The sequence below is a fragment of the Suncus etruscus genome, chromosome 6 (assembly GCF_024139225.1).
Source record: "Suncus etruscus isolate mSunEtr1 chromosome 6, mSunEtr1.pri.cur, whole genome shotgun sequence".
NCBI classification, from domain to species: Eukaryota; Metazoa; Chordata; class Mammalia; order Eulipotyphla; family Soricidae; genus Suncus; species Suncus etruscus.
The window spans coordinates 50,970,558-50,996,734 of record NC_064853.1 but is presented as its reverse complement, the minus strand read 5'-3'; the positions used below and the strand labels follow the sequence as shown (position 1 = coordinate 50,996,734).

General features: G+C 49.9%; 1 protein-coding gene across 1 annotated transcript; it reads right to left on the bottom strand.

Moving 5' to 3' along the window:
- Positions 1–339: 339 nt before the first annotated feature.
- Positions 340–25,969, bottom strand: UBXN11 (UBX domain protein 11). Its single transcript, XM_049775192.1, has 15 exons — positions 25,940–25,969; positions 20,296–20,401; positions 19,227–19,264; positions 18,177–18,266; positions 14,971–15,059; positions 14,542–14,596; positions 14,125–14,198; positions 11,147–11,255; positions 5,116–5,330; positions 4,609–4,686; positions 3,617–3,734; positions 3,416–3,519; positions 819–892; positions 600–740; positions 340–516 (listed from the first exon to the last, which is right to left on the bottom strand). The coding sequence occupies exons 2-15, from the start codon at positions 20,364–20,366 to the stop codon at positions 357–359; spliced, it is 1,416 nt and encodes a 471-aa protein (XP_049631149.1). The 5' UTR covers positions 20,367–20,401; positions 25,940–25,969; the 3' UTR covers positions 340–356.
- Positions 25,970–26,177: the final 208 nt, after the last annotated feature.

The window sequence follows — 26,177 nt, the reverse complement described above, 5'->3', positions numbered from 1 at the left end:
GCTCACAGCTGCATTGTGCTATGGGGGTAGTGGCTTTGTGCAGGCTTGAGTGTCTCCACTTGCTTGTGGTTCCATGTCTATCTGCACAGCAATCTGCTGGCTGCATTCTTTCACACAAGGCTCTGCCGCCCCTTCCAGTCTAAGCAGAGGCCAGTCTTACCTTCAAAACAGGGGTTTAGTTCAGCTCTTCTGTGAAGAATGAGGAACCTGGAGGACAAAGACCCTGCAGCTAGGCCTGCCAGCTGGGTCTCAAGTTACCAAGGGGCGGAGTGGTCTCCGCCCCTTCCCTGGGGGGGAGGCTAGAAACAGCATCAAGAAAACCTCCTGGCGCAGCTGGTGTGGGGGCGGGCGCTTTATTAGGAGCTGAGGTAGGGGGTTGGTGGGTGGGCCCGGGGAGGCCGCAGCAGCAGTGCAGCGTTAGGCACTAGACCTGCATCCTGCAGTGTAACCGAATGGTCCTTGTACACCACAGGTGGGAATGTGCTGAAGATCTCAAAGGTTCCAGCGTCCTTGTTCCTTGGGGCGGGGCAGAAAGGGTCAGGCCTAGACCTGGTGACAGCAAACCCCTCTGTGGCCAGTCACCCTTATCCAACACCCACCTGGCCTTTGCCAGCAGGGAATGCACATCTCCAATTGTGTCCTGTGGCTGCATCATCAGCCGAAAGGCCTGTTCACCGTCCTCGGACTTGATACGCAGCAAGGAGAGCAGGGGTGGCGATGATTCTGGTGACTTTTGGCTTCTGTGGGCTCAGAAGCTGTCAGTGCCCCAACTTAATACTTGGGTCCTCACCTCTCCATTAGGTCCACTAGGTCCTCACCTCTCACGCTCAGCAACCAAGGCAGGAGTCTCCACTATGATCTCTGGGATCGGGGCAGGCAAGGAGTAGTAGTTCTGGAAGGCACCAATGGAGAGTGAGCAGAGCCCTGGACTTAACCAGAGAGAGGTATACCTTATCCCCTAATCCTGACACAGAACTTATCCCTGACCTGGAATGAGTTACTGTGAGCAAGAAGAGGCAGTTAGTTTTCCAGGTAAACTGGAACCAGAACAGTAGAGAAGATGTAAGGGAAGTTTTGGGAGACAGTTGTATCATCTCCCCAGAAGCCTTAGAAGATATCCAGGCTGAATGCCTAATCTAGCATGGGCCATGGCTTCTCTCTTGAGAGATGGCACTTAAATTGTGAGTTTAAGAGAGTGGGTAAAGATCCTTAGAAACGTAGATGATTGGGGCCAGAGTGGTGGTGCAAGCTGTAAGGCGTCTGCCTTGCCCACGCTAGCCTAGGACAGACCAGGGTTCAAGGCCCCCCCACCCCACCCCCACCCCCCCGTGTCCCATATGGTCCCTCAAGCCAGGAGTGATTTCTGAGCACATAGCCAAGAGTAACCCCTGAGCGTCACCGGGTGTGGTCCAAAAACCAAAAAGTAGATGATAGTCTACTCCATCTATAGATGGAGCCATAACCCAGCGGTAGGGCGTTTGCCTTGCAAATGGCTGACCCAGGAAGGACCTGGGTTCAATCCCAGCGTCCCATATGGTCCCCCCAAGCAGGAGCAATTTCTGAGCACATAGCCGGGAGCCTGAGCATTACCGGGTGTGACCCAAAAACCAAAAAAATGGAAAAGAAGGGCCCAGGGAGGTGTTTGCCTTGCAAGCAGCCGATCCAGGACCAAAGATGATTGGTTCGAATCCTGGTGTCCCATATGGTTCCCCGTGCCTGCCAGGAGCTATTTCTGAGCAGACAGCCAGGAGTAACCTCTGAGCACAGCTGGGTGTGACCCAAAAACCAAAAAAAAAAAAAGGAAAAGGAAAAGAAATGTAGATAATGATAATGATGATGATGATGATAATAATAATAATAATAATAATAATAATAATAATAATAGAAAAATTCCAGAGAGCCTCTGAAAGTAGGTATAATACATTTGGAAGTTTTAGCAGTTCATGTGCCTAAAGCTTGGAATTAGATTGAATAGAAAAGGACAAGGTTAGGACTAAAGGACAACACTGGATGATGGGCTTTGAATGCAGGTCTGAAGCTTCACTTTGGCCAAGAACCATTGTTTAAAAGAGCAGAAATCAGACTGGAGAGATAGTACAGCATGTAGGGCACTTGCCTTGCGCATGGCAGACCTGGGTTCAATTCCTGGCACCCCATATGGTCCCCTGAGCACTACCAGGAGTGATACCTGAGTGCAGAGTTAAGAGTAAGACCTGACCATGTTTGAGTGTGATCGAAACCTAAAAAAATAAAAAAACAAAAAAATAGGGGCCGGAGAGATAGCACAGCGGGTAGGGCATTTGTTTGCCTTGCAGCCGACCCAGGACAGACGGTGGTTCAAATCCCGGCACCCCATATGGTCCCCTAAGCCTTCCAGGAGCCATTTCTGAGCACAGAGCCAGGAGTAACCCTTGAGCGTTGCCAGGTGTGACCCAAACAAACAAAATAAAAACACAGAGGCTAGGGAGAAATCTCAGAGGGCTGGAGTGCTTCTGTGTTTTTTATTTGTTTTGGGGTCATACCTGGCAGTGTGCAGGGCTTACTCCTGGCTCTGCATTCAGGGATTGTTCCTGGTAGGGTCAGGGAACCATATGGGATGCTGGGAATCAAACCTGGTCAGCAAGGCAGAACATTCTACCCCTAGAGTGCATTCTTGGAATGCAGGAGGCCTACGTTTGATTCCTGGAACTGCATGGTCCCCCGAGCACTTATAGGTATGGCCCCCAACTCAAAAAGAGTACAAAGTGGGGCCGGAGAGATAGCATGGAGGTAAGGTGTTTTTGCCTTGCATGCAGGAGGACGGTGGTTCGAATCCTGGCATCCCATATGGTCCCCTGAGCACTGCCGGGTGTGACCCACAAAAACTAAAACAAAACAAAACAAAAAAAATAGTGCAAAGGCTGCTGGAGAAGGAGGGTTTTCTATCCAGAGTGGAGGTGGGAGAGAGGGAGCCTAGATCAGTACAGCTGAGCAGTGGGGATGAAGAGAGAGGATGGATTCAGGAGACTTAGCACTGACAGAAAAATCAGAACTTGGCCTCTGAGTAGAGACTGAGTCCTCTGAAACAGCTTTAGGTCCTTTGCAGGAAGAGCCTAGGATGAGCAATGTGAGGAGTGCAGGGAGAGGATGTAAGGGAAGAAGTGTCCAGGACTAACCAGAAATTTTGATTTAGAGCTCAAAGGGCATAACCTCTGGTCTAGACTTGGACATCCCTTCTTTTAGAGCCACATTCCAGCTAACATAGTGGCTATCTGGGTTTCTGCCTGAGCCCTTGCCAGCTCTCATCTGCAGGAGATTGAATAACTGACTTGCCCCTCCATCCATCAGTTCTGTACTTCCAAATAACCGTTGCTCAGATAGGCTGAGCCAGCATGCTGGGACAGCCCAAGACTGGAGTAGCCAAGGCTGGTCTCACCTGGAGAGTGTCCCGGATGGCACCTCTGATGTCAACTACCTCGCCTTGCCGGATCACAAATTTGGGAAGCCTGTTCAGAAACTTCTCAGGGGTCAGCCTGAAATCTGCAGGGAGGGCATGGGAAGCCTCAGTGTGGGGAAGATAGACTGTAGTGGATGGCCTGTCCTGCATAGCACTCCCACCACCTGGGGTTGAGCTCACCTGTGTCCTTTGTCCTGTCCATAACGTGGTGAATCTTCTGCTGGCCCACCACACGGCCCTCACCTGGAAATGGGTCCAGCCCATCCTCTAGGTAGATCTGATTGCGCAGGTCACTCACCTGACGAGGAAGAGTGATGGGGCCCGTTCTTCAGCCCTGGCCCAACCCCTACCCTTTTGCCCATACAGGGCCCAAGCGATGAGCCAAGGCCATCTGTTTTAACCAATGAAAAAAGTAAGGTCCTAGAAGCTAGTGGGAAGGCTGCAGTCTGTGCTGCAGTCATTGCCACTGGGCTGTGCTCTTCCTGGAAGCACCCCTGAGCAAGCCACAGTGCTGGCACCCTCAGTTACTCTCCAGAGCTGCCCAGGAGGGGGCACAACGCCCCTTGGTGTACAGTGCAGCCTCTGCACGGTGGAGCAACTCTCTTACACTGTCTCAGCACACCTCCCCGACCCTGGTCTTGACACAGGCTGCCTTGAACACCCTCACTCCTGACTCACGCTGTCTTGTGTGCTTTGGTGGCATATTCCCTCACTGGTCGTGTGGGGCACACCACCCTCTGGGGGATGTGGCTTCTGGTGATCTTTTCATCGCACCCCTCATCTCACACTCTGACCCCATCATAATCCCCTTCACTCACTTTGAACCCAGTCAGACTGTAATAGAAGCCGCGGGGGGGGGGGGGGAGGCCAGGCCAGTAGGCTAGAAATTCCCTCAAGTATCCCAGACTTGTCAATGTGTCTTGGATGATAAGGGGTAGCTTCAGAGTGCCAGCTGGAGGCGCCGCCTGCTGTCCAAGCACAGGCCTAGGTCACTGATAGGGTAACTGACACAAAGAGCTTCTCTACAGCCTGCCCAGCCCAGATTCAGGCTCATCCTATGGGGTGTCCTGAAGTGGCCAGTGGCCCTACCTCAGACTAAGGTGTGAGGAATCTGTTTATGTCTGTCCTCTCCAACCCCCCCCCATGGAGTAGAGTTTTGAAGAGCCCATCACCTTAAAGGGGACCCCATTGGGGTACAGGCGCTGGAGCTCAGAGGGAAAGAAGCCATCCAGTATGTCTCGGAGACAACGCTGCAGGTGGAGAGAGGAAGGCAGGGCCTGTATGGAGTCTGCATTCTGCTTTCTGTCTAGCTGTTAAGACCCAGGTCCTGAAGTGACCCACAGAGGAAATATTCAGAATCCCATGAATTGGGTTAAGAATGGGTCCCTGGGGCCGGAGAGATAGCATGGAGGTAAGGCGTTTGCCTTTCATGCAGAAGGACGGTGGTTCAAATCCTGGCATCCCCGTGCCTGCCAGGGGCAATTTCTGAGCATAGAGCCAGGAGTAACCCCTGAGCGCTGCCAGGTGTGACCCACAAAAAACAAAAAAAGAATGGGTCTCTGTAAGTTGTGCATGGGCCCAGGTGCGTGTGGAGGGCCACAAGCTGGGGTAAGCAGGGCCCCACCACTTCCAACTAATGTGAGGGAACCAAGCAGTCTTATCTTCCCTCTTAAGCCTACCTGTGTGGCTGGTTCAAAGAAGGGCCGGAAGGGGCCATCAAACATGATGAGGCCATTCCGGTAGAGCTTCAGGGGGATGGGTTCGAGGGTTTGGAATCGTGCCCCACCAGCCACTGGCACCACCTGCGTTTCACCTTCCACCACCAGCTCACTGAGATCCTTCAGACTGGCCAGCAGCCTGTCAAAGTCCACCTCTGGGGGCGCCAGTGAGTCCCCTAGCAAAGAGAACAGACACTCTTGAGCTTCTTTTCTCTTCATGGCCACCAAGTGCCCCAGCAGAACTGAGGCTCACAGCCCCTCCTCCAGGGGGCACTTGAGCTTTATTTTCAGTGATCACTTGTGAGGAGAGAAGAGCTTGAACATGCCCAGGGTAACGGTTACCTCTCAGCAAATACTGACAGTGTTTTGAGGCCTTCATAGCCCTCATCCTTTCTCTCTTCATCCCAATCCTACACTGTATAGAGGCTGTAGTCCCCCTTTTTCAAGAGAGAAGCCTGAGGGTTAGAGTTTATTAATAGTTTGCCTGAGGACACAGAGTAAGGGATAGGATCTGCAGCCAGATCTCTGTATGACAGGCACTGGGTTAGCAGCTGAAATGTACAGCACAGAGCTCCTGGCTATGGATCAGATCCAGGCTCCTCCGCCTCTACCCATGACTTCTGTGAAGGCAGGCCTGGATTTACTCCCTACCACTCTGTTTTGGTGCAGACAAGAACAGCTTCTGCCTCCCTGTTAGGTGGGAAGGCTCCAAAATAACTGTGTACAGGCAGGCCAGTTTGGAACCAGCATGCCAGCCATATTAGTTACCAACTTACACAGGTGGGCATCAGGCTGCTCCAATTCTGAGACGGGATATTTATCTCCATTTAACTGGGCTTGCCCCATTTTCCCCCAATCTGCACTGTCAAGATAGGGTGTGAGGGTAGGGACAGATGGTTGGCAGGGAGGTTTCAGGTGGCTGCTGGACAAAAAGGGGTAGACCTTGGACTATGCAAATATTGCTGGGCACAGTCTCATTTAGTGGCCAATAGAAGCCTCTGCCTCCTTTCCTGAAACATGTTGTCTATATAGCTATGCCTAAGTTTCAGGATGTTTATCTGGCCTGCGGGACAGCCTTGACACACCAAGCCCTAGAATGGTTCTGTGTGCTAATGGGGAATAATTGATTCTTCACAGGAACGTGAGCCCCAAGGATATCTCCTCCTAGGGTGTGACCCTACAAAACCCCAGCGGCTTTCTGGGCCTGTTTTTCACCAGGACAGGCAGGCTGTGCAGGATGTGGGTCAGGACTCTGGGGACCCAATTCCTTCCCCACAGAGGTGCATTGGTGGGGTGGGGGAAGTACAGATGTGGGTGGCCCTGCTTCCTGTTGCCTCTGTGGCTTCTCAAATGTAGTGCCCCAGCTGGTCCTCCCTCTCCCCTACATTTCCTACTGTTACAGGGGCTGTGCCTGCTCCCCACCTCCTCAGCACCCCGGAGTCCCTGAATTAACCAAGAAAAGCAGAACATCCCAGGCTTCCCTAGTATGAGTCAATGAAATTGCAACGCCTTATTTCCATGAACAACTTTCAGAACACATGGATGATCCTCAATAACAGGAAGGCTCATCTCTTTCTATCCTGTCCCCATCCCAGAATTGTGACAGATGGCAAAGAAAGCTACTGTGAGGTCAGGTAATAGCCTGAGCGAACCCCAGTCAGATATTAAGACCACTCTATCTGGGGCGCTAGAGGTAAGGTGTCTGCCTTGCAAGCACTAGCGTAGGACGGACCGTGGATCGATCCCCTGGTGTCCCATATGGTTCCCCCAAGCCAGGGGCGATTTCTGAGTAAGGGACAATAAATAGCCTGTGGTAAGCACCACGGTAGGGGCTGAGGTGTGTGAAGGCCTATGGGGTTGACTCTCTCATGGAGACAGTGAAACTGTGAAACCTGTACCTCCTCCCCTCATCTCAAACAAAGGTAACTGAGCAAGGTAACTGAACTCACTTTTCCTCACAAAAGCACTATGTCACCATGCCCACTCAGGACCAGGAGCAGGAGAAAATAGGCCAGAGAGTGTCACAGGCCTGTGTGCCTCAGCCCTACAGTGGGGTGTTCACTAATACATCCTGACCCTGCCCAGTACAGAGGCTGCCCTAGTGCCCAGATCAATCCCCCTGGACTGGACACTCCTGCCCACCAGATGCACATACAAAGCTCTGTCTGGTAGCCACGCCAGGCATAATGTGCTGCTAAAAATCAAGGTCATGGTCACTATCCATTCATCATGTACCAGACCACATGAACATTCAGCATGCACAATGATGCTGGGGCACTCTCAGCGACTAGGTTAAGCATGTGGACATGGTCTCAGACAAAGATATTTGCCCACACACAGTACCATCAAACACAGGCTCCTTTGCCTGGTGGTTCATTTTCATTGCACAGAGCCCAGTGCCCAGAGCCTGGGAAATTGCAGGGAAACAGAACAGTATAAGCTGGCATCTACAGGATGGAGGTAGGATTTGAACTGAGTTTCAGAGAAGGGAAAAGAAGGAGGTTAAGTGGTGGTGAGAACAAAGCAAAGGTCTGAAGTGGGAGTGAGGCTGGGGGGACCCTCAGCACCCAAGGGGTCTTAGTATGGTCAGTTCCAAGTGCTCAAGGGTAGAGCAAAAGGAGGAGCTGGAGCTTCTGGCCTGCTGCTCCCTGAGCAGGGAGGCTGAGGAACAGTGCAGGAACTGGGAAGAAAAGTGGGAGGAAGAAGAGTGGAGGTGGTGGGGGAAATGGATGTTTTAGAGAAACAGAAAATGCAGAAGAGTGGGAAGGGAAACAGAGTTTAGAGAACAGGAGGAGCTAGCAGTTGAGGGAGAGAAGAAGTGCGTAAAGGCTGCTGGGAGGAGAGGGAAGAGCTTTGAGGGGCAGGCAGAAGTCTAGAGGGGAGAGGCAGGAGCTTTCATGTCTGAGGCTTACCACTGGCTCCTTGATATGACTGGAGCAGGGCTGTCTCTTCCATGTGTCCAGAAACAAGGCCCTGTACTGTCCTCTGCTTGATGAGCCCAAGTCCCCTATCTTGCAGTAAGTAGGGAGGGAAGCAGGCTCAGATCAAGCTCCAGCTACACTTTCCTCTGCTGGTTCTCCAGGGGAGTCCTGAGCCTCTTCCCTCTTCACCAGTGAGAGTCCCCTGTTCTAGAATATCTGAATCAGTCCCAGTTTGGCCCCACAAAGCTACCTTATTTCCAGCTCCTGGATGTGGCCTCTGACTTGGGGAGTGGGGGAACACTGTGGACAGAGGGAAAGCCAGAAACAGGGTAGCAAGAGGCTGCCCTTGTGGGCACAAGGACTTTGGGATCAGAGCAGACTGGAGATGGAGGGAAGCAAGAAAAAAGTGGGAAAAGGGGCTGAAGCATGTAGGTAGAACATGGTCAACCCAGTCTTAAACCCCAGCACCCCCTTATGAATCCCAGGTCCTTGCCAGGAGTCATCCTGGAACACAGAGACAGGAGTAAGTTTTAAGAACTGCCTGTACGAGCAGCCTTCCCACCAAAAAAAAAAAAAAAAGGTTGGGGGGAGAAGTGGAGGACAGTATGAAAAGCTGCTAGAAGTGAATAAATCAGGCAGAAACGTTCCATGTTGAAGATTAAAAAAGCAAAGGGAAGGGGCTGGAGAGATAGCACAGCGGTGGGGCATTTGCCGTGCAAGTGGCTGACCCAGGACCGATGGTGATTCAAATCCCAGCATCCCCCGTGCCTGCCAAGAGCGATTTCAGAGCACAGAGCCAGGAGTAATCCCTGAGCGGGGCCGGGTGTGGCCCAAACCCCCCCCCCCCCAAAAAAAATGGGCGAAGGGAAATGGCTGCAGAGGCAGTGGGGGCAGCTGGGGAGGCTCACTCAGTTTACAAAACAGGCAGGCTACTCTTTTGGGGATGAAAGAAGATGGCAGGAATCCATAAAGACAGGTCAGCAAACCATCTCCCCAAAGGGCAAGGAGGCCCCATGGGCAGGAGACAGCCTCTACTCCATCAGCTCACAGAGCTTTATGGTCTAGGTGAAGGTGGGGTGCCACCCAGGGGGGACATTCCTGCAGCACCAGTGTCCTTCCCTGGCTTCCCCCAAGGCTCTATGAATTTTGCTGTTGGCACCCCTAGGCCTGCAGTATTGGGGGGGTGCAAAGCATTGGATACCAGTGTTCCCTCCTCAGCTCTACAGTGTCCAACACCCCCCAGAACTCAGCTTCTTCCCCACAGGGGTTCATCCCTGATTCTCCATCATTCCCACTCCCTCATCAGTTACCCATGCCACAGTCCCACCTTCTAAAGCTCTGCCCCTTCTAGAATGGAACCTGCCACATGACCACCCTGTGACAATGACTTCCACCCCCACCCCCAGGTGAGTGCAGAAGTCTTGCTCCCTTAATTCATTCAGGCTCCAAGCTCCAAGCTGTATACACAAAGAGAACCTGGAGCCCCCATACCTCGATGCCCATCCTGGTAAGGCTGGTGTGAAGCTGTGAGTGTTGTGTGAGTGGGAAGAACATTTTTAGAACCAGCAGTGGGGGTATTTGTGATCTGAGATTTGGAGGACCTGGCCATGGTGGTAGCAGAGGAGGAAAGCATCTCAGCCTTGGGTTTTATTTTTCGGTTTTTTGGGGTTTTCTTGTTTTGTTTTGGGGCCATACCCGACTGCACTGCACTGAGGAGTTACTTCTGACTCTGCCCTCAGAAATCGCTCCTGGCAGGCAGGCTCAGAGTTTGCGAATGCTGGAGATTGAACCCGGGTCAGTCCCAGGTCGTCTGCGTACAAGGCGCTGTGCTGTCACTCCAGCCCAAGTGGGTCAGTTTTTAATTCAGCAGGAAATGTACGAGTACTGTCATCTTCCAGACAGTTCCCTCAGGAGACATGCTCTTACTCCCTAGAGACTGTACTTGCCTCTGACTGGAAAACAAAATGAGCTTCTATTTGTTGGGTTGGAGAAGTGCAAGGTCAGCGCCAGGTGCTCTATGTCTCACTCACTACTTCTGTGACATTTTTTAAAAATAGGGGTAATAAGGCCCAGAAAGATAGTCCAGTGGAAATGAAATTTCTCTTGCAAGAGGCCAGCCTGGGTTTGATTACTGGCACCAAATATGGCTGGCTGCCCAAGCATTGCCAGGTGTGTTCCCAAATGGACTAAATAAATAAAGTAAGGGCCACACCTGTGCAAGGAAGGCCATTTGGAGCCTGAGATGGAACCTTTGGCCCTGAGGTCCTTTGTGCCACGCCTCCTTCCCCCAGCCCAATTACTGAAAATGAACTTGAGGCTCAGATAGTAATTTTGTGGAATAGGGAGTGGCAATGATATGTAAAGTACAAAGTACCAGGCAAAGTACCAGAAAGTAACCTCCACTATTCTCTGGGGAGAATGGCCCCGGCTTTCAGAAAAGCCCTGGCCCGTGGCCCTGAGTCTATGGGGTGCCATCCCTCTAAATTAACGGTTGAGTTAAAAATAAAAAGGGGAGGAACCCACCAAAGGAGAAAGATTGCAAAGAACTCACTTTAAAAGAACTTTGAAAGGAAGTCTGAGGAGACACTTCATACAGTTAGTCAAACCCATTGAACCCCCAACCCCATTCTCCAAAGAGCAGAAGGAATATTTTCATGTGTGTGTGTGTGAGAGAGAGAGAGAGAGAGAGAGAGAGAGAGAGAGAGAGAGAGAGAGAGAGAGAGAGAGAGAGAGAGAAGAGAGAGCGAGAGAGAGAGCGTCATTCTGTAAACTATGTGTCTGAAGCCAGTGAGGTCTTGCTAAGTCTTGTGTCTCTGGAATCTTGAAATACAAATAAGCAATCTGAGAGGACCCCCAGAGGAAGAAAGTGGTGGCAACAGGTAACAGGTTAGGGGTCAGTGATGTAGTCCAGCTGAGGCCTCCCTTCCTGGCCCTTGCTCAGAGCTAAGTGTGGGATGTCTGGGGGCACCTTGGGCTTAGAAGTGGGGCAGTGAAGTATCCCTGGGGTAACTGCTGTCTATCAGGAAGCTGTTGGAAATTTTTGAGGAGCTGGGGCAGACCGCCTGCTCTACCTGGCTTCCAGAACTTCATGTTTGTCATCCAGTCTCTCTCATTTTCCTCTGAGTCCTCCTGGTCTGTGGATTCACCTACCCATAGCAGGCCATAGTCAGCAAGGAATCGCTGCAAGGAGAGAAACAAAGTGGGAGCTGGCACCATCAGTTTAGCCTCCTCCCATACCTCAGTTATCTAGGCCTAGGGGGTGGTCTGGGGAACTTGACCACTTCTCAGCTTCTTGTGAAATAGAAATGACTGCACCTAGAGCTGGAGTGATAACACAGCATGTTTGTTTTGCACGATGCTGACCCAGGGCAGACCTAGGTTCGATTCCTGGCATACTATATGGTCCCCCAAGCCTGCCAGGAGCAATTTCTGAACACAGAGCAAGAAGTTCTCCCTGAGTGCTGCTGGGTGGGGCCCAAAAACAAACAAATATGTAAAAAAGACTGCATTTACCTACATAGATTTATAAGAACCCAATAAGAAAAAATCGCATGTTAAGTACTAGCCAAGTGTCTGGCACAAGAAAGACTTGCTAAAGTTCATCATGGTGGCTACAGAAAATTGTGTGGGTATGACCAGAGTGTAGAGAGGGCAGGACAACCTTCCTGGACATGGTCTCCCACATGCAGCCTCCCTAGGACCAAGCCTCACACCTTCTGTACCTCAGGAAAAGTTATCTACTTCCTCAGTTCAGTTTCTTAATTCTGCTTTAACTCTTATTCTCTCCCCAACTCACTTCAACCTGGCCTCCATCTCTACAGCCCACTGACACTGCCCATCGCCAAACCCAGTGATAACACTGTCTTCATCTCTTACAACACGGTCTTCGTTTTCAGTTTCCTTCACTGGTTCCCCATCTTTTACCCAATATTTGATATGAGGGCCATGGGGCTCCCTCCAAACACCATCTCTCCCTGACAGTTCTCATCCAGTCCTGAAATAGCTACGAAGCACACTCCAGTTCGTTTGGTTTTGAACCACACCTGGTAGTGCTTAAGGGTTACTCTGGCTCTGCTCAAGAATCACTCCTGGCAAAGGACCATATGGGATGCTGGGGACTGAACCAGAGTCAGTTGCATGCAAGTCAAACACCTTACCTGTTGCACTATTGCTGACCCCACATCCCCAGTTTAGACTGAATACAAATCTCTTCTCTAGGAACCCCAGCTATCTGTACTCAGGTGTCTAACAAGACACCTCAAACGCAACTCGCCCCACACTATTGTGACTCCCTGCCTCCAGGCTTCAAACTTCTTAAACCTCTATGGCCTCCTGTCTCAGGGAAATGTACCCCCTCTGCCCAGGCCTCCTCATCCAACCCTCTCCTATCTCTGCCCCACTAGAGTCACCCACCCTATTCGACTCTTCTGACCCACCCTAGTTGCTCTCATTGCACCCCACCCCATCTACTTTCTAGGGGTTTCCAACTCTCCCCAAAAGAAATTCTCCCTACAATAACCTACAAGTCCGTGTTTAGGTGGCGAGAGGTCAAGCATTTCACTGGTCCCCTCTTCATCCTTTAGGACTTTTGTCCAGTGCCATTAGGTGACCCCAACTCCTTTCTATACCCATTTAAACATTTCAGCTTTCCCCTGTACTTACATCTCTTTCTGTGACCCTGTTTATCTCTTCTCCCATTTCCTGTCCAATCCAGGAAGTGGGGAGCCTCCCCAAAGTCCTGCAGGGTGCTGGTGCATGGGAGCATATGAAATGCATTGGGTTCCATTACTAAGCAATAATTGGGTGAGGAAGGCTAGAGCAGTAATACAGTGGGGAGAGTGTTTGCCTTGCACATATCCAATCCAGGTCCAATCACCGGCATCCCATATGGTCCCCTCAGAACTGCCAGAAGTAATCCCTGAGCATCACTGGGTCACCAGTGTTCCCTGTGGCCCCAAGAGCAACAATGTTTAACTACAGCCCTAGCTTCCACACACCTGATGGGTAGGGCCAACAGCTGCAGCTGAGGCTTGGAGGTTTGCTTCTGTGGTCAAATTAGGGCTTTGAAAACCAAGTCTGGGGGCGAGAGGGGAGAAGAGAGCCGGAAAAGCTCTAGTAGGGCCAGTGGTTGGAGGGAGGGGAGTCTCCTCCAAGATGCCAAGGGACCCTTCAGTTCAGGCCTTAATAAATGAATGGAGTATGGATAGGGACAACAAAAAAGATGACCTTGGGTAAGACAGTGTAAGTATGTGCTGTGGTAGGAGGGTAGCAGTGGGCAGGAGGAAAGTGAATCTTCTTGGGAGCTCATACTAGGACCTGTGGGAGGGTGAGTGGTGGGAGACACACAACACAGTAAAGGATCCCACCTTAATTTGACACTGAAGATGTTATTCTTAGTTTGTAGGTCCTGCCCCAGGGTGTGCAGGGCCTACTCCTGGCTCTGCGTTCAGTGATCATCCTAGTTAGACTTGAGAGGCCCTGGGCCCAGAGAGATAGCACAGCGGTGTTTGCCTTGCAAGCAGCCGATCCAGGACCAAAGGTGCTTGGTTCGAATCCCGGTGTTCCATATGGTCCCCCGTGCCTGCCAGGAGCTATTTCTGAGCAGACAGCCAGGAGTAACCCCTGAGCACCGCAGGGTGTGGCCCAAAAACCAAACATAAAAAAATTTAAAAAAAAAAAGAGAGAGAGGCCCTACGTAGTGGCAGGGACTGAGCCAAGATCAGCTGCATACAAGGTAAACACCCTCCCTATTTACTATCACTCTGGCCCTGACACTGAAGATGCAAGAGAACTGATGGGGCAGGGAGTGGGAAGAACATTTAGGCCAAAGCACTAAAGTATGATATGGGGTCACAAGGCAGCCAGGCGGGGGAAGGGGAGCAGATGGACTGGGTAGCGGAAGGAGCCAGAAGGGACAGCAGAGCTGCCCAGCCCAGAAGCTGAGCAGGAAGTAGAGGGCAAGAGCCCTCTTTGGAAGGTGGGGTGAGGGCTGTGAAGGAAAATGGGTACACTGGCTCCTGAGGGGCAGGCAGCCCCAGCAGTCTCTCACCTCCATCTCTGCCACCTGCTGCTGCAGCTGCCCACACATGGTTTCCAGCTCCTGCTGCCTGGAGGTGGCTGCACCTTCAGGAAAGAAGGGAAAGGGTTCCTTGCCCAGGTATGGAAGCAACCAGGCCACCTCTGTCTTGAGGTCATCCAGAAAGATTGGGCCTCAGGAACTTCCTCTCAACCTCTGCCCCCAGAGGTGCTGACTCCCCTCACCCTGAGAAGAGGTTCAGAGAAGACCTGTTACGTCCTCGGTGCAGGGGGGCACTTAGGGAAGGGCTGGAACTCCCAAAGGAGGCACTGGCCTGGGGTCACTGGCCCTCTATGGACTCCACTGTGCAGACTCAGCTCCATGTTCAGGGCATCCTGAAACCCAGGACACCCAGCCCAGAACCAAGCCCCCATGTGAAGTTCCTCTCACCCAGCTGCCCCTGAAGGTTCTCCACTAACTCCTCCAGGGCTTTTATCTTCTGGTCCTGCAGCAATAAGACAAGGTGAAAGTAAAGGGAAGTACACAGGTTCCTAGAGCTCAGAGCACCCTTTTCAGACCAACAAACCGTGAATAGGCTCACTGAAGAAACTAAATGTTGTCTCACCCACCTCCCTCATCCCACCCCTCAGAATCCTTCTGGCTGCCTGTGGAGATTTGTGGGCCTTGCTCAGCTGTGAAGACCCCCCCGCCCTTGGCGAAGATTAAAGGAGACAGATAAATCAGAAGCCACAGGGACAGAACGAGTTGGCTCGTTTGGTGGGGAAAAGATAGTTCTATAACCCATTTACCCCGGTCTCCCCGGTTATGTCCCTCCACTCCTCAGACTGGACCCTGGCCTTCTCCCCCTTGGAGTCCCACCTTGCTCAACAGCTCATCAGTCTGGATTTTCAGCCTCTGTTCCACGTCGTGCAAATTCTTCATCACCTCCGAGTTCTGATCCATAGGGACTGACAAGTAGACAGAGTCCTGGAGCCCAGGCCAGGGCTGAGGGCTAGGGGTCCAGGGGAGGGGAGAGGGAACCCCAGATACACAGACACCTGAGTGTTACCACAGAGAACAAGGACTACTCTAGCACTTTCCATGAGTCAATTTCCTTGTTTATTAGGTGGCTCGTGAGGAGGAGTCACTTTAGGAAGCAGGCATGGAACTTTAGTCTTTTATACAAGAAAAGTGTACAAGGATAGGATCTGGTATAAAATACATTTCACTTGGAAGCTCTAGCCTCATGCACATTCAATACCATGAGTCCTCAAAATCCTGTTGACATGTGGCCTGGACTCTTCAAAAAGGCAGAATAAAAATTTTAAGTCAGGGACACTGTAAAGTATTTCAATCAAGCAGTGTCCATTCCTTGAGCAGGAAGGATCTAGATCTAGGAGTAAAAATATCCACAGGAGGGGCCGATGCAGTGGCGCTAGAGTTAAGGTGTCTGCCTTGCCAGCGCTAATCTAGGACAGACCGCGGTTCGATCCCCCGGCATCCCATATGGTCCCCCCAAGCCAGGAGCAACTTCTGAGCGCATAGCCAGGAGTAACCCCTGAGCATCACCGGGTGTGGCCCAAAAACAAACAAACAAACAAAAATATCCACAGGAGTTCTGGAACTTGGGAATGGCACATGCAGAAGAGATGCTGACGTTACTAAGAATCCGTATCCTTAGGTATGGCAGTTAGACTGTGATTCTGTAATATTTGGGGGTGTATGGATTGGGCCACACCTAGAGATCTGAGGGCTCATTCCTAGCTTTCCACTCAGGGATCACTTCCAGTGTGTATGTGGTACCATATGGTTGGCCTGTGCAAAGCAAGCACCCTTCTGGTTATACTATTGCTCCAATCCCTGACTATAATTTTCTGTTCTTAGGAGATGCACACTGAGGTATCTGCAAGTGAAATGTCATGCTATCACAATTAATTTATAAAGGGTTCTGAAAATTGTTTATTGGACAATATAAATAATATTTCACGGGCTGGGTGGGGGAGAAATAATACTTCAGGTAGGGTGCTTCCTTTGCACACGGCTGATTTAGGTTTAATCCCAGGCATGCCAGTATGGTCCCCCACACAGAAGTAATTCCTCAGAGCAGAGTCAGGAGTAACCCCCGAGTATACCCAGGTGTAGCCAAAAATTAAATTGGGCTTATAGGGGCTGAAGAAATAGTACAATGGGTAGGACACTTGCCTTGCACACGGACAACTTGGGTTTGAACTCTGGCATCCCATATGATCCCTGAGCCCACTAGGAGTGATCCTTGAGTGCAGAGCCAGGAATAAGTCCTGAACAAAGCAGGTTACTGACCAAAAACAAGCAAAAAATGGGCTGAAAGGGCTGGAGAGAGAGTGCAGGAGGTAAGGTACTTGCTTTACCTTATATATAGGTGTGGCTACAGTGGCCACTACTCTGATTCAAATCCCCAGTATCACATAAGGTTCTTCTGAGCACAGAGTGAGGAATAAAACCCTAAATATGTCATGTGTGGCCTAAACTACCCTCTCCAAAGAAACTTACTCAGCAACCTAAAACATGAATAATACATCATGATTAATACTGAGTTTAATATTTGTAAAGTAATATAATGTACCATATAAACAGACTAAAATATATGTGGCTATTAAATGTTATGTATGATATTTTAATTAGTGATTATATATAATTTATAGTTATTAAAATATATATGGTATTAGCCTATCTCATAGAAATTGATATGCAAATCGGATACATCTACAACTGAAACAATACTCAACAACAGATCAGAAATAAACCTTTGCATGTATAATGTTATTAGTGAATCTACATTGAACTGATAATGGCTTGGAGTAGGTAGATGAACAATCCTGGAATTGCTTCCTTAGGACTTCTTAGGATATGGAATAATAACCATCCTTAAGAGCTGAGGTGACTTCATGAAGGGTTTTCCATGGCTTGTGGTCAAAACCTCTTAAAAGCAGTCTAAATATTTGGTATTGCAGCACAAAGTGTGTGGCTGAGCTCACTGAGGCAGCGGGGAGAGGAGAACACAGGCCAGAACAGGGCACAGGACATGGAAAGGCCAGAAGAGCAAAGGAAGAAAGGAAATCAGGGAGGGGAAGCCAGATGGGAGAAAGGCATCATGGAGGTGCAGGCCCTGGCAAGCACTGAAGGGGACCTGAAGGGGGACATTTTGTGGGGTACACAAAATGCTGCTGTAAAAGAAGTGACATAAGACAAACAAGTCCTCATGTATTATCATGGAGGGGACAAATACTGAGTGTAGTGAGGCAGGGAAGAGACAAAGAGAGCACAGATAGCTCCTGAGAGGCACTGCTGGTCATTGCACTACTGAAAGTATCCCCAGAAGAAGTGAAGGAGAGCCTGGCTTTGTGCCTGAATGGCTGTGGGACCTGGTTCTTCCTGTTGCTCCACTTTAATTCCCCCATCTGTAGAGGGTGACTTGGTTGAAGGACTGCCTGCAAATCCTGGCCTCAACATGCTGATTGAACTGTTCCTCCATTTCTGAGAAATTGGAGACAGGAAGTAAGTTTTGTACTCAAGATACCCCAGCCAGTGGAAAATTCTAACCTCAGCCCCTTGCACTGTGCTCAGCCCACACCTCCCTTTCGCTCAGGCCTGCTCCATCCTGTTACTCCATCTTGTCTGGGGCAATCCTAACAAGCTCTCCCACTCCTTCCCCTTCCTGATTACAAGATTCCCCCAGCTCACTGGGGACAGTTTGGCTCAAACCTTGACCAGGACCACATGACGGTAGGAAGTGGATGGCTAGAAGCTGAGTTCTTCTTTACTTATTTGGCTTTATTAAATGGCTTTATTAAAATGGCTTTATTGCTTTGGAAGCCCAAATCTCGAACCCACTAACATCATCCTTGACAGTGAGTCTAGCTCCAGCTTGCCTGGGTAGGCCAGACTCCCTGAGTTAATGAAGGGGCTTCCATGGCTTTAGGACAGGGTAATCCCTGGACAGATTTGGTGGTACAGCCACATAGCTGTCAGCAAAAAACAGGTGCTATCCCTGAATGAATTTGGCCCTTTTGCTACTGGGGACCCAGATGCTCCCCAGATGCTCTCACCTTGCCTACTTACAGAGGCATCTAACACACCATAGCAGGGAGGGAAAGAGATGTCTTCTTCTGAGTCATTCCGTGTGCTCACCTCATCTTCTGCAGAGAGGAGTTCACAGGTCACTGCTGTGGTAAGACCCACAGGAAAAGGGGCCCTGGGCCCTGGTCAGGGTGAAACCAACTGTGTGTATTCTGTCCCAATGCTGAGGATGTTTAGAAGTAAAGATCCAACCAAGTCAGCTCCTGGGTGGCCCTGAGTATACAAATGCCCAGGATGGGGTTCAAAGACCTCCATGGGCTAGGGGATATGAAAACAGGACTTGGAGGCTCCCAGGGGAAGGTGGGTTCAGGTCTATTTCTGCGCAGGATTTATCAGTCCCCTCACAGAGTCCATCCTGCAATTAAAAGAGAGGCTCGGGCCCGGAGAGATAGCACAGTGGCGTTTGCCTTGCAAGCAGCCGATCCAGGACCAAAGGTGGTTGGTTCAAATCCCGGTGTCCCATATGGTCCCCCGTGCCTGCCAGGAGCTATTTCTGAGCAGAAAGCCAGGAGTAACCCCTGAGCACCGCCGGGTGTGACCCAAAAACCAAAAAAAAAAAAAAAAAAAAAAAAAGAGAGGCTCAAGGGCCGGAGTGATAGCACAGTGGTAGGGTGTTTGCCTTGCATGTTGCTGACCTGGGACAGATCCGGGTTCGATCCCTTGGCATCTCATATGGTCCCCCAAACCTACCAGGAACGACTTCTGAGCGCAGAGCTAGGAATAACCCCTGAGCACCACCGTGCGCCGTTCGTGGCCCAAAATCAAAACACACACACACACACACACACACACACACACACACACACACACACACACACACACAAAGAAGGGCTCAGAAGTTAAGGGTGATGGCTATGAAGTAGATGGGGCTCCTAATCCAAGCATGACCAAAAGGATGCTCTGGACTTAGGGGATGAAGGAACAACAAAAATAAGGCTGAGTAGCTGCTCTGGATGACAGGTCTCATTTTTGCTTCATTGCTACCAACAACCCTGTTGCCAGGCAGTGCCCACACTTACCAGCACCATAAATTTTAAGGCTTCGTCTCCTGGGAATCCTGGAAAGAAGGGGATGGAAGACAGGTAAGTTAAGATGCCCTGAATAACATCAGAGGAAAGGAACTAGACACCAGCCCCATATGAGCCTACGGAGGATAGAGGCTGCACCTCTCTCTCCTGAGGACAGCCACCCCAAATCCATCCCAGTAGGAATAGACCAAAACTTGAGGTGTCCAACTCCTCCACACAGAGGAGGGTGGAGAGGAGGAAAGGGCCATATCAGTGTGGAAGGTGACATCAGTTTCTAATCCCAGAAGCACAGCCCCAGCTCTGCTCTGAAAGGCTAAGGACCCCCAGGCATTTAACCCTTCTGGATCTTCTTGGCCTTCTAATGAGCCAAAGTAATATTCTGGGAGCCAGAGAGATAGCACAGTGGTAGGGCATTTGCCTTGCATGCAGCTGATCCAGGACGAACAGTAGTTCGAATCCTAGCATCCCATATGGTCCCCGGTACCTGCCAAGAATGATTTCTGAGCACAGAGCCAGGAGTAACCCCTGAGTGCTGCTGGGTATAACCCCTCCAAAAAAAAAAGTCTGAAAAACATAGAGAGGTAAGAAAATAATGGGAAAAGGTGACAGTGCTAGACAGAGTTAAAATTCCCTTTCCTTGACTGAGAGTCTGCCCTGTAGCCTGGCCCAGAATAGTGCACTTCTGCACTATTCCACTATTGTGGAATTCATATGGCCATGAGGCCTTGAGTCTCAGTTGGGGGCTCAATGCTAGGCTCTCAGAAGACAGAAAGAGGAAGAAAAAGTGGTCAGGGAGAGAGAAAGTTACTCAATTCCTCATTATTATCATAATGTTACAGTCATTGGGCCTGAAGTGACTGTACGATGGATGACTGCCTTGCATGCAGTCGACCTGGGTTCAATCGCTGGCATGCCATATGGTCCCCTGGGTACTGCTAGTAGTAACCCCTCAGCACTGCCACGTATAGCCCCAAAATAAACAAACAAACAAAAAAGGTTGCAGTCATCCTCCTTGCCATGAGGAAGAGGGGTTCTGTGTTCCCAGACACTGGCTCCTTACCATGAACCGAAAGGCTCTGATTGCAGTGGGGCCTTCCGGGTCTTGCCAAGGGAGGCCAAAGGTGAGCTCATATTTCCACTTCCAGTTCCTGGATATCAGGGACTTCCTAAGAAGGAAGAAATCAGTTCTCTTGTACAGAGGAAACCCACAGCTTCAGGACCAGGGAGTGGCCTGAGATGTCCTTTTGCCTAGTTTCTTTTGCCAGGAGTAGTAACATCTTCCCATTGTCCCTATAGAAGTGGCTGGAGGCAGTTTAGCTTTTGGATCTCATGCTTCTGTCCATCTGCTTCTCTAGATAGCACATGCTTTTGCTCTGATCACAGACGCCTCAGGGCTGGTGGTGTTTAGGGGAAGGGTGGCAGAGATGGATGGAATGGGGGGAAAGGTGGAAGTTGAGGGCTGCCCCAAGTCTTGTTTGGAGGCCACACCTGGAAATGCTCTCGGGTCATTCCTGGCAGGGGTCAGGGGACCATATGGAATACCAGGGATCAAACTGGGGTTGGCTGTGTGCAAGGAGAGTGACTGTACCCACTGTTCTATGCTCTGGCACCTTCTCCAAGTCTTAAAGTTTGGACACAAGAGGATGGAGATTGAGTTCAATTTCAAACAGCAATGATTCTTGAGTGCCTATGTACTAAGCCTCCATAAAAATAAATAAAAAATAATAAAGGAGAGACTCTGGGACCAAAGAAATAGCTTCATAGGGCTCGGAGAGATAGCACAGCGGCTTGCAAGCAGCCGATCCAGGACCAAAGGTGGTTGGTTCGAATCCCAGTGTCCCATATGGTCCCCCGTGCCTGCCAGGAGCTATTTCTGAGCAGACAGCCAGGAGTAACCCCTGAGCACCGCCGGGTGTGGCCCAAAAACAACAACAACAACAAAAAAGAAATAGCTTCATAGGGAACTGGTACACAGTTCTATGCAAGAGGCTGAGGTTTGATCCTGGCACTGCATGGTCCCCTGGACATCACTAGGAGTAACCCCTGACCACAGAATCAAAAATAGTATCTGTGCACCTCTAGTTGTGGCCCTAAAACCAAAAAAGGGGGGTTGCTTTAGGGATATCTGAGAAGTGGTATATCTGGAGAGCCCAGAAGCTCTGCATCTTTCCCACACCTTCGTGGTGTCTTCCAGCTGCAAACTGATGACTATTATGCTTTCTAATCAGTTGGCAATCTAGTGAGTACATAGCGGGGGAAGGAACTCAGCAAATTCATTTAACCAAGGAGCAGGTTGTGGCAACGTCTGCTTTATTTCTTGCTGTAACAATGTGGGCACCTGGGCATCTGGCACCTGAAGCAGTCTCTTGGGAGACTGAGTCTTACCTACGGACATTATCTCCAGATGGACAGAGTCAGAACTAAGTTTACACTCACCCTGTTATGTCCAATACCTGTTTGCCATGGTGAGCCTCATACATTCTAGTATTGGAACTGGGTCATTGAGTTCCATTAACATAGTCAGGACAGAAGAACCCTGTTTCTGGCCACATCTACCACCCACCAGGTCATAATTAAGTAGGAAATATCAGGACCGGAGCGATAGCACAGTGGTAAGGCATTTGCCTTGCACAAGGCCAACACAGGACGAACCCTGATTCGAATCCTGGCATCCCATATGGTCCCTTGAGCCTGCCAGGAGCGGCTTCTGAGCACAGAGCCAAAAGTAACCCCTGAGCACCGCTGGGTGTGACCCAAAACTAAAACAACAAATAAAAAAAGTAGGAAATATCATAAGTGGCTATGATGTAGACCAGTGGGAAAGAACCAAAGTCTCACATAATGCTCACCTGGTGCAACCTCCAGTGCCTCCAAAAAAAGAACCAGGAATAGCAATAATATCACTATAATAAGGTAGGGTTACTGAAAGCATTCAAAAGTAACACATATAATATCCCTAGCCCAGTGCCTTACTCAGAAGCAATACCTAAAAGTAAGAATTATGGCTATACTTGATGTTGTCTGACACATGTTTTCCTTCCTTATATTTCCTTCTCAAAGATCAATGCACATCAGGGACAGAGACAAAGGTCACTATTTTATTCAGTAACAAGTACACAGATTTCCATGAGGGCCTGAATCACGTCTCTGTTCCACTCTGGAAATGAGTGTCACTGGTCTCCACCCCATCAGATGCACAACAAGGGCTTCTTCCATTGAAGTCTAGAGACTATGCCACCTGAAGCTTCTTGACCTCATTGGAACTGGGGCTCACACCAGGCTCCCTTCCCAATGACCAGGCCCAGTCTCTTCACGCTCACCATCTATTCTTCCATTCTCCCTAGCCTGTACCAGACCCTACCAATTTGGATGGGCATCCTGCTTATTTGTGTTGCCATGCATGCTAGACTCTCATGGTCTCATGGTTTCCTTTGCAAGTATACATATGCTGTCAGAATCCAAAAAATTTTTTAAAATAATATCTTTATTTAAGCACCATGATTTCAAACATGATTGTAGTTGGGTTTCAGTCATAAAAAGAACACCTCCCTTCACCAGTGTAACATTCCCACCACCAATGCCCCCATTTCCTCTTCCTCCACCCCCTGCCTGTCTTTGAGACAGGCATTCTACTTCTCTCACTAATAACATTGTCCTGATAGTTGTTAGAGTGGTTCTTTCTTTTTCTTTTTTTTTTTTGTTTGTTTTTTTTGTTTGTTTGTTTGTTTTTGGACCACACCCGGCGTTGCTCAGGGGTTACTCCTGGCTGTCTGCTCAGAAAATGGCTCCTGGCAGGCATGGGGGACCATATGGGACACCGGGATTCGAACCAACCACCTTTGGTCCTGGATCGGCTGCTTGCAAGGCAAACGCCGCTGTGCTATCTCTCTGGGCCCTAGAGTGGTTATTTCTTAATTTCTTTCTTTTCTTTTCTTTTTTATTTTGTTGTTGTTGTTGTTTTAGGTGTTCCAAGGTCTTGCTTAAAAGTTTCCTACCAGAGACCAGAGAAGTGGCACTAGAGGTAAGGTGTCTGCCTTGCAAGCGCTACCCAAGGAAGGACCGTGGTTCGATCCCCCGGCGTCCCATATGGTCCCCCGGAGCCAGGGGCAATTTCTGAGCACTTACCCAGGAGTAACCCCTGAGCATCAAACCCCAAAAAAAGTTTCCTCCCAGCATTGTCCTCTAAGTTCAATGCTAGGGAAAGAACTTGCACATCCTGTGGACAAAGCCTGAGCTCCAACCCTTTGAGACATTTCCCAGGGCTGTGAAAATACAAAATATCTTAACACAGAATATCTGGGGACCAGAGAGATAGTACAGTGGATAGGGCACTTGCTTTGTAAACAAGTGATCTGGGTTCTATCCCCAGCATCCTTCATAGCCCCCCTGAACACTGCCAGGAGTGATTCCAGAGTACAAAACTAGGAGTAAATATCCAGGTGTGGCCAATACAAACGAAAACTCACAGTTGATCTGGACCCTGCTTGTGACTCCTGCCCTCACCCTATATCCCCAACCACCAGTAGTCAGACAGACAAAACAGACAAACGCACACAATTAAGCCCCTCTGATTCCCAGCCCCAAATGAACCATACCTTACCATGTAGCATTGAAAACCCCTTCCAGGATACTTTTTTCTTTCTTTTTCTTCCTTCCTTCCTTCTTTCCTTCCTTCCTTCCTTCTTCTCTTTCTTTCTTTCTTTCTTTCTTTCTTTCTTTCCTTCCTTCCTTCCTTCCTTCCTTCCTTCCTTCCTTCCTTCCTCCCTCCCTCCCTCCCTCCCTCCTTCCTTCCTTCTGTCCTTTCTTTCTTCCTTCCTTTCTTTCTTCCTTCCTTCTCTTCCTTCCTTCCTTCCTTCCTTTCTTTCTTTCTTCCTTCCTTCTCTCTCTTCCTTCCTTCCTTCTCTCTCTCTTTCTTCCTTCCTTCCTTCCTTTTTCTTTCTTTCCTTCCTTCCTTCCTTCCTTCCTTCTTTCCTTTCTTTCTTTTTCTTTCTTTCTCTTTCTTTCTTTCTTTCTTTCTTTCTTTCTTTCTTTCTTTCTCTCTCTCTTTCTTTCTTTCTTTCTTTCTTTCTCTCTCTCTCTCTCTCTCTCTCTCTCTTTCTTTCTTTCTTTCTTTCTTTCTTTCTTTCTTTCTTTCTTTCTTTCTTTCTTTCTTTCTTTCTTTCTTTCTTTCTTTTCTCTCTTTCTCCTCTCTCTCTCCCTCTCTCTGTCTCTCCCTTTCCCTCTCTTTCTCTCCCCTCTCTCCCCCACCTCTCTCTCTCCTCTCTCTCCCTCCTCCCCCCATATTTTAACTTTTTACTTTAAAACTGTAAAATCAAGGTTCCAAACCACCCCAACAACTTTTGTTAAAATAAATTCCTCCCATTTCCACCTCATTTCTTTTCTTTTCTTTTTTTTTTTTTTTTTTTTTTTTTGGTTTTTGGGCCACACCCGGTGGTGCTCAGGGGTTACTCCTGGCTGTCTGCTCAGAAATAGCTCCTGGCAGGCACGGGGGACCATATGGGACACCGGGATTCGAACCAACCACCTTTGGTCCTGGATCGGCTGCTTGCAAGGCAAACGCCGCTGTGCTATCTCTCCGGGCCCTCCACCTCATTTCTTAATGGAACCCGACTTTCCTGACCACATTTTTCCTCTCCTCTTTCTGCCTTCTTACTCCACTTACCAAATCCTGCAAGTGAAACTCAACATTTCTTTTTTTTTTTTTTTTTTTTTTGGGCCACACCCTGTGACGCTCAGGGGTTACTCCTGGCTATGCGCTCAGAAGTTGCTCCTGGCTTCTTGGGGGACCATATGGGACGCCGGGGGATCGAACCGCGGTCCGTCCTAGGCTAGCGCAGGCAAGGCAGGCACCTTACCTCCAGCGCCACCGCCCGGCCCCTGAAACTCAACATTTCACACAGTTCCTCCTTTCTAGGCCTTGGCTGACTACCCAAGAGAGGCCTCAGGTCCTTTTTCACTAGACCAACCCAACGGTTCGATTAATTTTTCTAGAATTACAAGAGGTCCTATGAGGGCTACTACCGCATCTCTCCAGCAGTCTTGGGCCTCCTGACCTCCTGATAGAACTAGATTTCACTCTGGGACTTCCTGTGGCGAACTCCCCATCAACCTAGAGCTTTGACTAGAAGGCTGTGTCCTGGGAACAAAGTCAGAACTATGTCTAACTGAAAACATTCTTCATCCTAACTCCTATTGATTCCTCCCGCCACATCGCCCAGGTCTTGCCCTTCACTACCTAAAACCGGAGCTAGAAACACTGATGGCGCGACTTCTAGGCACCAAAATCGAACCCGGGATCTGATTTGCCCCCAGTCTCCAGCCTCAACATTGGAGAGCAATGGGGGGCCGGAGCGGTGACGCAGCGGTAGGGCGTTTGCCTTGCACGCGGCTGACCCAGGACGGACCGCGGTTCGATTCCCCCGGCGTCCCATAGCCCCAAGCCAGGAGCGATTTCTGAGTGCAGAGCCAGGTGGAACCCCTGAGCGTCACCGGGTGTGGCCCCAAAACAGACAAACAAAACATTGGTGAACGGGAGCCCGTATCCACTAGTAGAATGAGAGTATTTGGGGGGGGGTTGTTTTGTTTTATTTTGTTTTGAGGAGAGAAGAGCTGTTTCCCTGGGGTTCACGAGTCCTCGTCTAAGGCTTCCGTCTACAAGGAGGAATTCGGGTTCAGAAAGGCTTTGCCGGGGGGCGGAAACTCACCAGGCAGAGCCCCCGAGCCGTCCGGCGGCGCCGCCATCTTGTTGTCGCGCGGTTTCCCAGGAGACCAGAATCCTGCGTTATCATTGGCTGGTTTGAATGTGGAGGCGGGCTCTACAGCCAATAGGCGACGAGTACAGCATCTGAACTTAATTCTATTGGTCTACAAAGGCCGCTCTCCAGCGAGGGACTACAAATCCCAGAATCCACCGCTCTGGACGGGCTTCGTCGGGAAAGCCGC

What these genes read in the sequence shown, in the direction of transcription:
- UBXN11 (XM_049775192.1), bottom strand. Translation starts at nt 20,366, where the DNA reads ATGAGCTCACCTTTGGCCTCCCTTGGCAAGACCCGGAAGGCCCCACTG. An exon ending in CTGATGAGCTGTTGAGCAAG is followed by an intron (nt 14,597 to 14,970) that starts GTGGGACTCCAA and finishes TTATTGCTGCAG; the next exon opens with GACCAGAAGATAAAAGCCCT. An exon ending in CATGAAGTTCTGGAAGCCAG is followed by an intron (nt 5,331 to 11,146) that starts GTAGAGCAGGCG and finishes TCTCTTTGCTAG; the next exon opens with GGGACTCACTGGCGCCCCCA.